General features: G+C 40.4%; 1 protein-coding gene across 1 annotated transcript in view; it reads right to left on the bottom strand.

Moving 5' to 3' along the window:
- Positions 1–18,444, bottom strand: part of kcnh8 (potassium voltage-gated channel, subfamily H (eag-related), member 8) — a 57,631-nt gene that overhangs the window by 21,436 nt on the left and 17,751 nt on the right. Inside the window, exons 3-8 of the mRNA XM_061060238.1 lie at positions 14,027–14,158; positions 10,884–11,011; positions 9,664–9,901; positions 9,397–9,554; positions 4,936–5,140; positions 2,182–2,391 (exon numbers count right to left, since the gene is read on the bottom strand). Of these exons, the coding sequence (XP_060916221.1) occupies positions 2,182–2,391; positions 4,936–5,140; positions 9,397–9,554; positions 9,664–9,901; positions 10,884–11,011; positions 14,027–14,158 (1,071 nt within the window). The remainder of the gene's footprint in view (positions 1–2,181; positions 2,392–4,935; positions 5,141–9,396; positions 9,555–9,663; positions 9,902–10,883; positions 11,012–14,026; positions 14,159–18,444) is intronic.

The following is an 18,444-nucleotide window of genomic DNA, read 5'->3' as shown; positions in this document are numbered from 1 at the left end:
AATGGGAAGACTGGGATTTGCACACAAATCAACTTCCTGCTCAAACCAGTTCAACCGTGAATTTAAAAAAAAAGTAGAGGTAGTCATATAATGTATATATATAATGAAGTCTTCACACTCAAACAGACTTCTTCTCATACATTATACCTCATCCCTTAAAGCTTTTCAATTATTACTTTTTAATGTTAGTTGATTAACATTTTCACTTCAAAATGTCTTTCATATTCAATTCTGAGACTGAACATGCAAAGCCAATGCAGGCTACATTTGTTTGATTTCCGTTAAAAAGGCACAACTCTTTAATTGTCTCTCTGTAAGTTAGATATGCAATCCGGAGAACTACAGAAACTGTGTATACAAACTGGATAAACGGGTGAAGAAGAAAAATAAATGACTTATATTCAATAAAAGATTATGTCTTAAACCAGATTTGGAGAATTAAAAAATATGCAATATTTGCTGAATATTGTATTTGCATTCACGACTTGTATTTCTGCACCTCCCAGACAGGAACAGATCAGTGTCAGGACAGAGAGGAGAGGTTTTGATTTGTGTGACAGACACCTGCCTACAGAAAAAGAATTCTACTGATCTCATTCAGTTTCCAGCTGCCCTGCAGGAGTGTCGCTCACCTCTGGACATGAAAGCAACAAACACACAGACCACATGCTGAGTGGTGACCGCCCCTTACTCCTTTTTTTTTTTTTCAGGTTAGCAAGTCAGTCGCAAAAAAGTGAGCTATTATGTCCAGGTTTCTGAAGTGAAGAGGAGAAGAAAATGAAATCATTCTGCTTTAAATATTTAGTTATTCATGATTTTTTCAAACTTGTGTTTTATTTATTTTCATCATGAGGTTGCATTAAGAATGAACCCGGAATACAAACCTGGTTTGAGTTACAGTCTATTGAGCCTCTTTTTAAACAGTCCTTTCTCTTCAGACTTTGTGATGGGTTTTAAAGTGAATCCACTTTTTCCATTTTCCAAAGCATGAAGATTGTTGTCGCCTTAAAGTGTCTGTAAAGTTCTTCATATCTTGTAGATGGCCATAGGTGGTCAGACACAGTGGCCCAGCCAATTGTTTAAACCTTTGCTTAAACTACTTTAAACCAGATTCCCAAAGTGAACCTGGCATCCTTCTATATTTAACAAACTCAATCTCCTTCCATCCTGTAGAATAACTTGCATCACACCAACATATCAAGGGCCTGAGTTGTGAGGCTTAGTGATATTCTTTGAGGTTTGGCAGTGCCTAGCCTCTCTCGTCCTTTGATATTTCAATTGTTGCATTCCAGAAGAATCTTGACAATTTTTTGTCCCTCTCTTGATATTGGGAGGAAGTGATTGGCACCGGCAAAGACTGAAATAAGTACATGATTCTTGGTGATACATTCTGTGGAAAGCTTTTTGGGCATCCAAACTTATCAATACAGTGCTTTCTCCTTCTCTTTGTATTTATTCAATCATATGGAGCGTCCTTCTTTATTCATGATTTTTAAACTGTGAAGAAAAAAAAGAGCAGTTGATGAGTCAATAATTGTTTTCCTAAACTAACCATACCTGACCTTTACACTGCTATAATGAACAGGTACTTTGTTTTCATTTTTGTTTACCCATAAGGGACTGTTTGAGTGTGTGTGTGTGTGTGTGTGTGTGTGTGTGTGTGTGTGTGTGTGTGTGTGTGTGTGTGTGTGTGTGTGTGTGTGTGTGTGTGTGTGTGTGTGTGTGTGTGTGTGTGTGTGTGTAGTGTATCTGTGACTGTCTGTGCCCCCAGGCAGCGAGAGACATTTAACATTTAGGCGAAGCAGCATGAGGACAGTCCAAAGGGAAAACCCCGCCACTGTGGTCTCTTCATCCCCAGAAAACCACCAAACCCAGTGCAACAAATCCAGTTTAAACTGGATCAGGACATCTCGCAAAGGTCTGTTTGGTATATATTATATTTGCCACTTGGCTGTGTTGTAACTGATGCTTGTTTTTTATGCACGTGCTTCCATTGCAACAATACAGGAGAGAAAAAGTCTGTAAATATAATAACATACACAATTACACACAATTTTTCTGAATGCTAACAATGTCAGAAACAAAGAGAGACTGTGAACCTGCAGAAATGTTCCATTAAAAAAAGAACAGTTTTAGACAACCTATCACCGTAGTAGTCATCAATGTGTGTGTTTTGGGTACCTCCGATAAGCATGACGCAGATAGAGAAGATCTTCTCGGTGTCTGTGTTTGCCGACACGTTACCGAAGCCCACGCTGGTCAGGCTGCTGAGGGTGAAGTAGAGCGAGGCGACGTAGACGCTGCGGATGGAGGGCCCGCTGCCAGTCCCGTTAACACCTTCCATGGAGTAGTACGGCGACTCAAGGCGCTTCCCCAGCTCATGGAGCCATCCTGTTTTTTAGATAGATTAGAAGACATAAAACAAGGTTAGAGGTAGAAGATGTAGAAGTTGTTAAGTTAAAATATTTGGTCATCACAAAAGAATGGCCATTAAGAGGCAAACTTAGAAGAAAAGTATTCTGTGACTCATAGAAGACTCCAAGCTTTGACTCTTTCAACACATTTCTACACTCCCAGATGAATGCAAGAGGACTTTTTGATTCTAATTGTTGTTTTTAGGACATCATAACCTGCAGTGTGTTTATGAAAGCTGGGTGTAGTCGAGCATGTAGATGCTGACAAATCTGACAGCACTGTTTCCCAGTCCTGAAAATTGTGGTAAACAGAGCTGCTCCATTCAGAACGATGGATTTAACAGTTAAATAGATCAGATTTTAGGGAATCAGCACTGATCCCTGGTCAGTGTGCAGACATGCCGCTGATCCCAGGAGACTCTCCTGCAAGACACTGATGAATGGTAATTGGATGGAAGCCCCTCACAGCTGCCTGACTTCAACGCTCAGTTCAGCATCAGTGTGGCGTAATTAGGATACAACACATTAATCCTGCCTCATGCTCTGACCTGCTACTTTATGACACTGAGATGCAGTAATTGGTGGAGAGAAATCTGCATTGTTCTTATGACCCAGTCAATGCTGACCCGTAACCAGTTAGAGAGACACCAGAGCGAGGTAATTGCAGGCACAGCAGCTCATCGATACTGACCACAGATCAGCCCAGGAGGCCTCATTATACCAGGGACCTGCAGGCTGAGGGGGAATTACAAGACGATCCATGCCATTTGCTCAGCCAGTTTTACGACACACACACACACACACAAGCACCTGCATGCAAACACACATACACTGAACTGATGACTCCCACTTTTCATTCAATGAAAAGGGGACTTAGGAGTCAATGAAATAAATGAGGAAATCATTAACTTAATTAAAGTGTTTACTGAATTATTACAGGATGCAGACACATGTGGTTAGACTACGAAACCCAAACTCTACAATATAACACTTTAATAAGACCATTATTTCGTTTTTTTGAAAAAGCTCTCAGTTCAATAAGTGGTGTTTCAAACCCCACATCTTTATAGTGTCTTTTGAATTCATCCATTAAGGTATTTATAACCCTAACCCTACTGCAGAGCTTTAACAACAACCTTTGCATCCTTTGTTGAGTGTTTAATTATGAAGGATTTCAGATTTGACAGCTTAAAAACTGACCAGTAAGATGAGGTCAATGATGAAAAACATACGTTCAGATCTGACTTGATGACAAAAGCAGACTCTGCGTGTTTCATGCATCAATTGTTTTCTGAAAAACCGAGCCATGAAACTGCAATGCATCGCAGCACTGACATGTTTACCAAACCCAATGAATGATGCATGGTTGATTAAGAGCAGAACTTAAATCTGGACACACATAAAACAGAGAGTTTAAGAAAGGGAGGACAAGAGGAGACATACATCCTACATGAAATAAAGCTGTAAAATGTAAAAATATACTTCCGTTATCAATGATCGATGATCAAAAAAAAATAGATTGCTACATTGAGTCATTTATTCCGCCAAGTGTTGCTGTATATTTGACTTTTTACTGAGCATGACAACGCCAGAAAAGTTCTCGCTCAGCAAGAATCATGTAGAGAAATCTAGCCTCACGACAGTATCTGTACAAACACATAAATCAAGGACAGGAACTAGACCGCACCCCCCCTCCACCCCCCCCCCCCCCCCCCCCCTTTCTACTAAGTGTCTCATTTTTATTGATTCAACGCCTAAACTTGTTTTCACCTTGTGTCCCAACCCAATGTCCAGCTATGCTCAGCTCTCTCCTCAGGGACAGGCGGTATGGGGTTGTCTTAGATTCACACTTTTGATGTGTTTCTTTTAGGACTGAGGCTTTTATGTAGTGTGCTCTCTCCTCGAACACATCTTGCAAAGCTTTTTACACTCCTTTGAGCTCAAATCTTCAAATGTGTGTTTTTTATGGGAACACATCTTAGTACATGTGTTTGCCTTCACATTGTTTCATTCGCATCAGAATCTGTATATCTGAAATCAATGGACATCATGTTGAAACATAAACGATACATTTGTTGGATTTGATTTAGTTTGAAAATACACGTGTATTATGGAAAACTCTGAGGTAACCTTAGATTGAACAAAGTTTGTCATTTACAGTCGGAATCAGCAGTGTCACAATGTGTCAAGTTTTATGACGACTCAGCAGAATCGGTAGAACGCTAAAAAAGACATGAAATGTATAAAATTTTAAGACAGGACAATTAACAATAAAGTTCAGGAATTACATAGATGCTTTACGCCAGAGGACTACTACAAGTATAAAAAAACACTATCACGTTACATTAGGACTTTCCAACCTCCAACAGCGCTCAAGATGAATCTTTTAGCTCCAATGCCCCGAATGAATGTTGTGGATTATTAAAAATCTTCATTTAGTTTTAAAACATTCACCTTAACAGAGTCTGTACATGTTTTTGGCTTTGAAAAATAAAACGTGGCACCATGTTTCTTTACTCACCAATATCCCAGTTATAGGCGTTGGCCTCCATCTCCATCTTGCCAATAATGTACCAGATGCAGGCCATCCAGTGTGCCAGCAGAGCGAACATGGACATGAGCAGGGTCAGGACCACCGTGCTGTGCTGCGAGTAGCGGTCCATCTTCTGGAGCAGCCGCAGCAAACGGAGCAGACGGACTGTTTTTAACAGGTGGACCACGGATACCTGGGGATGAAAAAACAAGGACACAAGCTTGACATATTTAAGGCAGCATATACAGCAGTTTGATCAATGTCATGCAGTTTCATAACCTGCTTGTCATTGGCATCATTTACAAAAACCAAAGAAACAAACGGTTGTGATTTCTAGATCAATATGAATTTTGGTATTATGGCTTCTTATCCATTTTCATCTCTGTCCCTACTCTTCATTCAGAGCTAAATCAATGACTGCAACACTTGCTTCTGAAGGCTACATGTGTTCAATTACCTTGCAAAGCACTGAAGTAGTGCAACTACAGAACCTCCTCTTCATTTGAGAGATCTCTTGGTGTTGCTGAGAGCAAAACTCAGACAAAGTAATAAAAAGAGTGAAAAAATGAAGAAACTGAGGAGCAGACATAAAATCTTGTAAAAAAAAGAGATAACCCAGCGTAATACACACACAAACGCTAACATCAAAAATCATAAAAAATTGCATCATTCATCTGCCTGAATGGACAAAAAGCTGTTAAACATGTCCACTCAAAGATTTGAAGGCACTCAAAGGCTTTATGGTTCAATAATAACAATGTTACACATGCTAGTTAGCGCAACAAAAATATGATGTACGGTACGTGAAGATTTCCTGATGATGGATCGTTGAATATAAAATAATCAATAATGAAAATCAATACATTCCAACATATTTATACATGACTTTTAATAGCAGCAGAGTCTCTACTGTCCAACTCTGGTTCCAAATGACATTGCCAGCGCTATGTCACAAAGCTATTTTGGCTTCACTTATAAGGGGGGGGGGGGGAGATGGAGACGCGCTGTCCGACTTCATATACAGTCAATGGCCTTGCTGTACGTATGGGTGCAATGAGCCCGGGTCATAGGAGGGGCATCACAGGCACCACTGGGTCCAAACATCACGCCTTCTGTTCATAGACCCAGAGGTTCAGGGTCTCGCTCACATACTGTATGTGTTTGTTTTATTTGAGTGTCTCTAAATATTTTCTTCAGTGTTTTTTTTCTGTCACTCGTTAACTCCTAACTGTCCTTTTCACACCTCTCCACCTATTCATGTGCTGTGTATGTGAAAGTCACCCATTGTGCACCTGCTCCTCAGGCAATATCCACCAACAGCCTATTATTCATTGCTTGCCAGAGTGTTTACCCCCCTTTGGAGACAGACACACACCTATGAAGCAGCCATTATTATGAGGAATATAGGACATGGAGAATATTTGCAACCCTTCTACGAGGATGTATGTTGCATGTGTATTTGTGCAGCGTGTGTACTTAAGTGTATGTGGGACTAAGAAAGTGAGACAGAGAGCCAAAAGAAAGTGTACACAAGCTAATAACTGGCATAACCACAGGGAGAATGAGGAAGGATAAAGGCAAGAAAAGGAATGATGAAGACAGAGAGGAGAGAGACTGTGTTTGCATGTTAAAAGAATTACACAGCGTGCACTTAAACAAAACAAAGAGGAGGAGAAGTGGGGACATTCCTTAAAAGAGCTGCTCCTCTAAAGTGTCTCCAGTATAGTCTATGTCTTTTTTTCCCTCCACACTCTTGCTGTGAGAAATAGAGAAGTGGCACAGCGCGAGGGGTAATGAAGCCTCCTACCGAGCCCAGGGGAGAAGCTCCATCTCCTCTCCACCATCTATCACCGACCAGCAAACCACCTATAGAGCGAGCAGACTGTGCGCTACATCCTATTTTCCTCCAGCAGCATGAGCAGTAAGCAATGTAATGTACCCGACACACACACACACACACACACACACACACACACACCTTCTGCTACTTTTTCACCTTCAACTTTTCCCCCTCATGTTTGCATTTCCTTTGCTCGTCAGGTGTAAAAATTGATATCAGCTACTTGATTGCTTACCTACCCTCTGCTCTTTAAGGCGGTATTTGTGCACATGAGAACATAGCTTTACAGAAGTGCTTGTTATTTCTCCCCTTGCAGTCACACCGTCAGCGCTAAAAGCCAATCATAACACTGTGACTGGTTGTGTGTTTTTTATATTACCGATGTGGCTGTAACGGGCCAATATGCATACACTCTGCTCTCCAACACTAACTATGCCCCTGGGCCCATGAAAGGTATTCTTAGCAGCTTTAATAATAACTGTAGCACTTATAGCAGTTAATAACAAAACCGCTGTATCTGGCCCTTGTGGACAGTAAAGATATAATCACTATAGGAGACTTGTGCTTACAGTCTTCCTGCTGATCAATTTGTGTAGATGGTTTTTGTATTAACTCTTTATTAACAATAAGGATGTTCAGCCATTTGAATGTATCCACATTTGAGTGTAAGAGCGCAGCTAAAGGAATTAATGAAGCATCGGCGGTAATGTGAATATGATTATATAATCTCGATTAATAGATATCTGATAGCATGTGAAGCTAACAATCTGTTCGAAATAAAAAAACGATCACTGCTTAGATTTCCTGAAACAGTGATGGTCGAACTTCTGTTTATCAAACAAGCGTTGAAGGGTTTTTTTCTTCCTGAGACTCAGCAGAAACAGGTGAACAAGCTTCTTGTTAACGTACTGAACCAAGAAATGTCAACATTTATTTTGGAGGGATGAATTTCACTTCACTTTCGATTTTAAGAAAATAGTCACTTCTCAAGTTGCTAATTGGGCCGCAAACAATTCGGCGCACAGAAGTTTAAGATGTTACCACAGATATGGGCTAGACCAGAATTACTGAAAAGTTGCCCATCAATCCCAGACATACAGTAAGTATTGCTGTGAGATGATAGCCGACGGGTTCCAAGATTTCTATTTAAAGCATTTTATTTTGAAGAAACTGACGCATCGTCAAACAACCTTTAGAAAAAGCAACAAAAAGAAAACGGCTAAAAAGAGATCACATTCCATGTCTAAAATGTCACGTTTACAATGCTAACAAAAGAGGACAATGAATGACAAGGAAGACAAGGAATGGAGAGTAACAACAAAAACAAAAAACTAGAGAACATCAGGGAGGGACACTACAGAGGCCACTTGGTTAATTTTGGTGCCAAATGGCTCCTTTTCCAAAGAGGGACAATGTGTGTGACTTCTCCGTCTGTAGAAGGGACATTGCACAGGATGTGCAGCAATTACTGGTCATTCATCCTCGCCCCTGCGGCTACGGGGCAACTTGTGTACCAATAGTTTTACACCCTATCTACACTCAATCCCTATCCTACAAGGAGCGCCTGGCATTTCCATTAAAATAGTCTTGTACCAACCTGGAAGCTTTGCCTGGAGCGATCTGTCACCACACCAAACTCTTACCCCCACAGCATCTATACTTCTTTCGCAGTACTTTTTGGCCACCCCTTCTTTCTTACAGTTGTTGTTTTTTATTTATTTATTTGCCTTCTCTAGATACTCCTCTTTTTTTACCTCTCCTTTCTTCCTTTTCTGTTATCATTCTCAGTCCTGTTACTAAAAAGCTCAAGTTTGGTGTCCTTTTGTTTTCTCTACATGAAGATTATTTCAGGATACATAGCTTTTGGGCACTCATACTATAAATCTGACACTTTAAATCAGGTTACAGTGGTTGAGTGAGGGCGAAAGGCAGCAAAGAGCACAGTCAAAGCATTTCTTTCCTAAAATTAGAGGCCGAATAGGAATAAAACATCCATAAGCAACCCATCAAAACCTCCCAGCAGTGTAGTGCTTTCATTGTGTGGTATCACTCAGCTGGGGAAGAAGTCTATCTAATTGCTCCACATCTCTGTTTCTTCCTCCCTTCAACTATTCTTAAGGGGGCCATGTATTTGACTCAAGCAGAACAGGATTTTAATGATACAGCTTTGATTGTTTTCTCAGCACTTGTACACTATGTGGAATCAATACGCAGAATCAAAGGGGTGCTGGAGCATCGCTGGAAACACTCACACGTAATCCGTCCTTAAGAAATGTCAGATAGGCTGGAGGTGATGTAACTCACTATACAGCAATGTGTTGACAGGTTTAGGGGAAATCTATCAATCCTGAGATTTTTAGTACTTCAAGTCATGTTTTGAAAGCCTTTAGCAGTTTTTTTTTCTTTCCTAATTTTTTCAGTCCTGCACCAGAGGCACCAATAAGTTCTATAGATATATACGGTACATCCTTAATTTTCTTTAATCAAATGTTTTTTACTGATTTTTTAAAAGTTGTACTCCAAACAACAGCTGACAAACAATGACAAATACAAGTAGAACAGGGTTCATTTTCCATATTAAACCCAGCAAAAAGCCAAAGGCTACTTACCACACTGACTTTAAATGCATAGAGCAGGTCAAAGGGCAACGCGGCAACCAGGTCGATGATAAACCACGTGGTCAGGTAATGGACGCAGATCTGTCGAGCATTAAAGATCACCTGGCCTGACTTGCTGACATAAGTTGTGCGGAAATTGAAAACAATGTCTGGCAGGGAAAAAAGAAAGAGAGACAAATACAGTCTGCAGCATAAGGGTCAACTATTTGTAATGTATATGAAGGGTGAAGTCATCAGCTCTACAAATGTGTCACTTACCTATGATGAAGAGAATCTCCACTGCGATGTCACTGACAGTTGTGCTGCGGGTCAGGTCATCATCGTCACCGATGAAGCACACATTGTATGGTACCGTCACAGCAACGTAGAAAGTGGCAAGTAGAATCAGCCAATCCCAGCCGGCTTTGAACGTGCTGTAGTGAAGTAAGATGAATTTGGACTTCTTGGCATCTGCTACTTTGTACTCTGGCAGAGCAGGGGGATCCCCGAACACATTCTGTGGAGGACAGGATAAGAGAACATTTAGCAGAAGCAAATTGTTACATCCATTTAGTTCGACCAACCCGTCGTGGAGTCTTGATGTAGTGGAGAAAATAATGCACCAAAGGAATAGACCGGTACAGAAAAGAGACATAATTCAGAACATAAACATGCATTCCTTTGATAAAACACCAGGTGGTTGGTGCCCCTGGCCCAATGTGCGGCCCGGGTTCGAATCTGGCCTGTGGCTCCTTTACCACATGTCACATCCAACTCTCTCTATCCCAGATTTCTGACTCTATCCACTGTCAGGCAATCTAATCGATAGCTCCCCCCCCCCCCAAAAGAAAAAAAAATAAAATCCTCACACTGTTCTTAACAACTAGCAAATACATTCTGTGTACCCTAAACTAATGGTAATGTTTATGACTGTGACAGGCAACTCTATGCTAACAAGTTAGCCATATCACCTTCAAAGAGGATAACATTAGTTAGTTCATTAAAGCTAGCTGGCTCACACACAAGAAAGGAAGCCAGAGCTATTAATGAGAGTTAGCCACAGTAAAGTAATAATAGCTGGTTTGTTTATGATTCAACCCCTATTTTAGTAAGTATTACTGCTTATGTAACAGCTGTTTTCTTCTAAAGTCCCACAAATCCTTGAGCTAAGAATACATTGATGCTACAGATATAAAATGCTTTAGCTAATTTAAAGTAAACTTGGGTAAAAAGCATATGCCAGTCTTCAAGATCTTCGAGTAAGTCCAGTTGCCTTTGGAGCAAGCTTCGAAAGTGCAATATGTTGTTCCTTGAAGAGTTTTGTTTACTAGAAAGCCCCTCTCCATAAAGGCACAGTGGTTCTCCTCAGTGCCCTGCCCTGTGAGATGGTCCACGGTGCTTTAATAACATCAAGCAATCTTCTCACTCCTGTCCACTCTCGATGGACCCTTCACCATGTTACCCGTCCGGCCCTGATGTTTTGAACTGCCTGATGATACCTTGTTGAGCTTAATCTTGCTCTTCTCTCTGCTGTGGAGGTGACCAGAGATGTGGTAGAGCACCGTGCTGCTCCGCATCCGCGCCGAGCTGAATGGAGGACCTGCTTTCACCCTGCCGCGCCGTCGCTCTGTACACACACACACACCAACACACACACACACACACACACACAAAAGTTAGCACACATCCCACATACAATAGTTTACCCCCTGAGGTTAACTACTGATGACTGAATCCGTAATTATGCCTGATGAAATACAGAATTATTTGCCCTGAATAGGAAAACATGAATATGCAATAGAAATAATCTTTGCTTTTTAAACAAATTGCACAATTTCTAAGTGAAGTGGGGAAAAAATTATATTTACTGTTATTTTGCTTTTGAATAAGTGTGTTAGGCTACCTATTTGGATTCACATTATTCAGCCGCAAACATTAGTTGTTCATGTCTCATTGTATAAGCACTATCTCCCAAGAAAACATCGCAATTTTGGCTTTGATATGTTTTATCAGGACTTTCAATGGTCGCTCGCAACTGGAGTGTTTTTTTTAAGGGAGTTGTTTGTTTGTTTTGTGTGGTTTTTTTTAATCTATTGGTGAAGATAAAGTAGATAGTGCAGTAAGTAATGAGTTGAAAGCAAGGAGTTGGGAAATCAGAGACGACACTTTAGACCCAATTCTCTCTACAGTGCACCCACAGGAAAGGACCAAGGCCAGATTGGCTGGGGGGAGTAAGAAAGCAGAAGAATAGAAGTGATAACTGCTTTTGAGTGTCCTTTAGAAAGTGTGTGCGCTCTGCGGTGTGTTGTGAGTGTGTGCACGGACCCCAGACGAGGAGAACAGACAGGGCCATCCATAACGCTGTGCAGCCTTGGGGGACGCGACACAGCAGGAGCACAGAGAAGGAGACATGCGTATTTTTAGATCTAGGTCTAATGAATATCCCCCTGCTTTTACAGCCATTCTTCTATGGGGTGGAGGGGGGGGGGGGGGGGGGGGGGAGTAGGTGGGGAGAAGATCGTTTGGGTGTTGGACATATAGAGAGGGTGGGAAAGGAGATATACAATGAAAGCAGCTGGATTCAAAAGAGAAGAGTGGGATTTTCCAGGTTTAAATAATAATGTAGAGAAGGTGAGGAGAGCAGGTGTAGGGGAGGGAGTAGAGAGGCATTAATGGAATATATTGATAATACTCCAAATAACTTGTTTGTACTGTCATGTTTTTATTGCACTTTATTCATTTTGTTTGCTTTATTTTTGCACAAACCCCTCTGAGACAACTTGCCGTATCTGGCTATAATACATTTCAACTGATATAAACTTCAAAAGGGAGGAAACTGTTGGCGATAAATGCTGGGTTTTCTGTGTCTGCTCACACTGTGCACATTGTCCAGACACAGGGGTAACTGGGTCACATCCAAAGCTGTCCCTCCATCCTTAAAAGGCTTCCCCAGCGTGGATTGAAATACCCCACTGATGTCATAGTGTCTGCAGATCTCCTGCATACCTCGCTACATCCTTAATTCTTTTTTTTTTTGGCCCTAAAAATGTTCTTTCTGCTCATCTTGTTCCACAAACAAACTTTACTTTAACTTTTCGGCATTTGCTTTCAACAAGCACATCCCCCTTTGTCTACACTGTGTGGGGTATCAAGAAGAATTTCCTCAAGACTTTGCAGGCATGTTTTCATTTGAAAAATTTGTTGGTCCCAAACCCATAATAGTGAGTCTGCTCCTTTGTCTTTAGAGACGCTGCATCAGCCTTTTTCCTGTTCAATGAAAACATTTCATTATCTGTGCAAAAATAGCTTTGCTTCCTGCGTCCTTTTCTTGCGTATTTACAGTAATTAGAGTAATTAGGCAAATCCAGAGAAGGCAGGCCTGAGATGCGAAAAGTCGGTTTGCTGACTTAACAGAAAAGCAAACAGACATGCACGCCCACACTGACCTTCTCTCTTACTTTGTAGGCAGCTTTTGGCTAAAGCGTAGGTGTTACCTCAGGTTAGGTGTAACCTAAGCTAAAGTTTCATCCTTTGAGAAGATTGGTTTTGACACTGATTTTGTTTTTTGTTTTTTTTAAGTTAGAGACAATCATTAAAATAATGGAAGGGCGAACGTGAGGAACATTTGAACACTGAATTTGGATACCCGAGTCATCAGCTACTTAACTAAAGTGTATCTGAAAAAAAATCACGGCCACGCTGCCTTTTTAATCCCTTGAGAATATATACGAGATGTCCTTACTAATCAGCAAAATAACCAATTATAATTGTATTTTAAAGCCTGGATATCACTAAAAAGATTCAGATTCAGATTCAGAAATGTTGGCTCAACATGCTGCACATAACTCTGTCTCGTAAAACCAAGTTTGAATGACTGCCAGGCTTTATGTAAAGAAAGGCTGTAGATTCTGGAACTACTTCATGTTTCTCAACTGTTGTGCTATCGAACAGCAAGAAAAATGTGGAAGACACTCATAAATACAGGTGACGCTTGTCAACTGTATCAACATAATCAACAAACTATCTGAATTAAGATATCTGCTTTGTTTAAAATGTCACTGTTTCCTAACTTGTGCTACGTTAACATTTATTTTATAGTGATTATAGTGCAATTTATCGTAACAACTTAAGCAGGATTCATGTTTGTAATTTTCTGTTGAGGCACAAAAGCACTTTTGGCTTAAGTTGGGGAATAAATTGTGTCCTTGGATGAGACAGAATTTATACATTTCTTTGGGAATTTTTTATATACTAACAATAAACCCATGTTTTGTTTGATACACATCAAAAACTCAACTGGAAAAACGTTTGGTGCTCAACATGAACGTTATCATGAGGTAATTTTAATTAGCTTAAAAAGCAATTGACACAACAAATTAGTTTTAAAAATGCAACTGAAAAGCAAGGGGGTTCATATGTAAAACAACAACCAAAAAAACTCAAACCTACTTCATTAACAGACCTGGTGTTTAAATATTATAAAACATAGAAAAGACGTGATGATCTTACCAGTATTTGGTTCAAAACAAACACTTAGTTTTAATACAACATAATCCCAAAGATTTTGTGCTACAATGGTGACTGATGATGTTTTTGTTTTCTACCAAAGCAACACAACTCTTCCACACAAACACATACTGACCTTCCTTCTTGTCCTCTTGGATGGCTTTGGCTTTAGTGTCAGTGATGTCCTTAAATGAGGCCAGAAAGAGCACCACGTCTCCCTTCTCGTTCTTAATTGGCACGATGTCCAGCAAGCACCAGAACAGCACGGCTGAGAGGGAAAAAAACACCCTTATTACACACACCATCTCTGATTGTGGTCACAGTGGATTAACAGTGTGTGTGTGTATGACCAGTGTGGGCATGTAAGGAGCAACAGTTTCACCGTTTCTCAGACTTATTAGAAAGCCTATCTACACATGGAAGTCCCTCAGGGGACGCAGAGCCTTTAAATAGACCAAGTCCCTGTCCCCCAGGTTCTGCTAGAGATGAACTGATCTCCTCGGTCCTGTCTCCTGTTAAATAGATTGCTTTTCCGAGAAACTGCAGCTCAGCATGTTCATTCTGCAGGACTGTAATGCTGCTGTGCTAATAACTATAACATTGTAAGAAGCATGTACACAATTAAGGACATTGAACAATTTCTGGTTAAGAAATACCCAAGAATATTGCAACAATCCATATTTTAATCTTCAGCTTTACTGAATATTTATATCACTAATAGATCAAATGACTATATGTTTGTGTAAGGGCTTTCTTATTGTGATGAATCCACAGATAAAATAAATAACTAACTTGACAATGAGCAATATGTAACTCTGGCACCTAGCGTTTAAAATGGGTACTGCAGTCCACATTCAAAACATCGGAGAGAGAGCTGTCTCCCCCGCCGCCCCTCCTCCCTTGAGATGATGCCCATGTGGGTTCCCATGTCACAGAAGCTTCAGTGTTTAGCCAGCTCTGCTTTGTCCTTTAAATCTTTCTGCGTTCTATTCTCTCTCCACGTTTCTCAAAAGCATCTCAGATATTTATCCTAGTTTTACCGCGTTTCTGGTCGTGGAGCTTATTAGAAATATGCCAAATCTTTTTAGGTCCGGTACAACCAGTTACATCTGAACCAGTTCGTTTGCTCGCTTCTATTGTTACAACACCTGGTAGTTTGCCATTTGCCTGGAAAACTGAGGGGCTTGTGAGGGGTACCTTAAATCCGCCGACCTTCTCCGGTCAAAACAAAAACATTCTGGACCTGAATCTAAACTTAGAAGGACGACATACCAGCTGCTGTGTGCTGTCAGAGATGCCAGCACTTCAACATAGCATGTTTCCTTAATGTCCGATGATATAGTAAGGTCATTTTATCATTCAATTCAGTAGATATCATACTGCTCCTTTAACTATTCTGTAAGTAGCATTTTAGCATCTTTAAGCTCAAAGTTTAGGTTCAAAGTCAACCATAGATGTGGATGTTGATATCTATTGTCTTAACGCTTACATCAACCTTGTTGTAATACTTTTTAACTAGATTCAATTACTTAGTGAATGTATTGGAGCATGTTGAGTCATGGTACTGCTAAGGTGGATGAGAACATAACAGAGCTAAAAGGAGAGTCAAAATTCCACTTAAATCCACCACATAGCCAGAAAAATGACTCCTAATGGATGCTTACGATGCTCCATGTCTGCTGGATAAAGGCCACTATCATGCTAACTTTTACATATTAACTTTATACACTATGTCTGACTTTTTTTTTTACAGCTTGTTGTGGTGTGTCTCAATGACAAAACAAATGAATCAATGCAGGTTTAAGGTGTGCAAATAATGCAAAAGCGAGTCTGAGACTAACTCTGAAACTAACGTCTTAATAATTCCCATAAGTCATCGCTAAACTTGGTATTTAATAACAGGATGAATGCTAATCAATCAATCAATCAACCAATCAATCGTCATAGTGCCAGTTCATAACAAGTGTTATCTCGAGACACTTTTCGAAAAGTAGATAAAAGACCTTACCCATTGTTATGTTACAAAGACCCAGCGTTAATCCGTCATGAGCGTAGCACTTTAGCATCATTTTAGCATAAGTTACAGTGGCAAGAAAAAACGTCCTGTTAAGAGGTAGAAATCTTGGGCAAATCCAGGCTAATGTCTGCACACAGACACCAGTAAGCTAACTTGCAGTCTATTATAGAACTATTTCAAGCTACATTGTTTGTGAATTGGGTTGTGCTAAAATATAATTTAGCTAAATTTAGTCTGAAAACAAGGGGCTCAAACCGATGAGGCCCTAATACGTAAGAGACTTGATTTTAATTTGGGTGCATGGATCTTTCCTCTGATACTAACTTGAATGTCAGCACTTATGTTCAATAGCAAAGTTATGTTGAGCATTATAGCATCTCTGGGGTTTAATTCTTGTGAATGTAAATTAACCATTAACCATGTACATCATGCTGTTGTATATTTCCATGCCAGGAGTCCTCATATGTTAGTTTGATTATTTCCTGATTTTATTAAAAGGCAGTTAAACTGTTTGTAATCTTTTATATCTATGTGCAGATTCTTCTTTTGTTGGTTAGGGATCTCCAAATTAGAGATCATGAGCTACCTTCATTCTCCTGTTTTAAATGAACCCACATGAATTTCTGATCAGGTGTGATTTTCCCACGGAGTTCCCTCTGTTCTCACCAAATCGCTTGCCTTGTGAGGAATCAAGGAGGTTTTTTTTCTTGTCTTTGCATTTGTGTTTGTGTGCATGTGTGGGTGCGTGTGAATATATTCATGCCTGGGAGACACGGCAGCACTATCAAGCGCACAGTGAGAGAAAAAGCGTCCTTGATTGCGAACAGGCAGCTTTCTTTTTTTTCTTGTGCTGACAGACAGGAGGACAAACTGAGTCAATCAGGGACGTTTACTTTTGTGACAGAAGGAAAGAGAGGGATGAGACGACATGAAAAGAGTGACACAGGGAGGGAAAAAGAGAGAGATAAGCATGGCAGACAAGCAGACAAATTGGTACAAACAGTGTTGTGTGGAAATGGTAAAAGAGTTTGGAGAAAGGAAAAAATGGCATTTATATAAAAGCGGCAAACCGAGAGGAAATGTAACAAAGGGACAGTAAAACGGGACAGAAGGGAGAAGGAGATGGAGGGGTGGGACATGAAAGACAACAAAGCGAGAGCCACAGTGGGGTAGACAGTCACATCTGTGATGGTATTAGCAAAGCTGAGTCTGTGCAAACTTTACTGACTCATCTACCAAATTTGCATCATGAATCACAGAGAAATTACAGGAAAGTGGCACAACTGACACATGCACACACCATCATCCCTTCAAGATTCATTTCAAGAAGACCTTCCAGTATAAACAACCCTCATAAACCCTGTTTATAAAATCATCACAAGGTCATGTCAGCGTCTGTTTGGAACTTTTTTTTATCTTGCTTTTCTGAATCCCTCGACATATTTCCCAACTGCAATTCAAATAAATACATCTGCCTATTGATGACAGTTCACTCTGTTAGAAGAACTGTTAACCCATCAGAGTCGAAATGGCAGAATCAAATATTCGACTTTGTAGGCTAACGAGAATCATTGATCTAAAAACAGACTTTTCCCCAAAAGAAAAATGAGGGAAAGTGTAGATTGTAGACTGTAGAAAACAAAGATGTGACTGTGCAAAAACTGAAAATGATGATGCTCTAAAACAGTGGCTCTGAGGCTTATTTTGTCATGCCCCCCTTGGAGGAGCAAACATTTTGGTTAGGTAACTGGGTAGGCCGTCAGATCTCAAGGGGTCACTGGCCACTGTTTTGCGCCACCCGTGCACCCCTCTTACGTTGCCAACGTTTGAGAAACACTGCTCACCAACAAAGATTTGGATAACATAAGGTCATTGTCATGCTGAATGGATAAAGTGAAGAAAAAAATGGCCACTCAGTTGCAAATCAGGCAGGGACTTTTTCTAGTTGTCATGGATTTTCCATTGTTAAAAACAACAGTTGGCAGAGATTTAAAGGTCGAAATGTCAAGAAAAAAAACGTTATTTGTGGCAGATTGGCTGCAAAAAAAAACCTCACCACACTATTTAAAAAAAGGCTATAGATTCACATAACTGTTACTACTTCAAGACACGACAACATGAAGATAAAATGTCAAACAAACTCTGCAGTTACCATGCAACAGCACATGACCCAATCCCACATCACAGCAAGCATGTATCCACTGATGCCTGGATGTGCTCATTATTTTTCGACTCCATTTCTGCACCGGCCAGCTGGCTGATCAGTGAGGCACACATGAAAACAAACTGCACCTCGGCTACCTACTTGGCTCAGTGTAATCGAAGGAGACAGGGCTAAAGAGACACTATCTGACAGCAATGAAAGTTGAATGTGTCTCACTTTTAATAATAAGAGGGGGACTTTGTGAAGGATTGCTTTGTTTAATCACCTTTTAATGAGAATGGGCCAATAAAAAGAGGTTATACATCCGTGAAATACTGTCATTGCTTCATCTGTCCATGGGTCCATCTATGCCAATTTAAATGTGGCTTCCTCA

The sequence above is a fragment of the Labrus mixtus genome, chromosome 16 (assembly GCF_963584025.1).
Source record: "Labrus mixtus chromosome 16, fLabMix1.1, whole genome shotgun sequence".
In the NCBI taxonomy this organism is placed as follows: Eukaryota; Metazoa; Chordata; class Actinopteri; order Labriformes; family Labridae; genus Labrus; species Labrus mixtus.
This window is presented reverse-complemented; position numbering and strand designations above follow the sequence as displayed.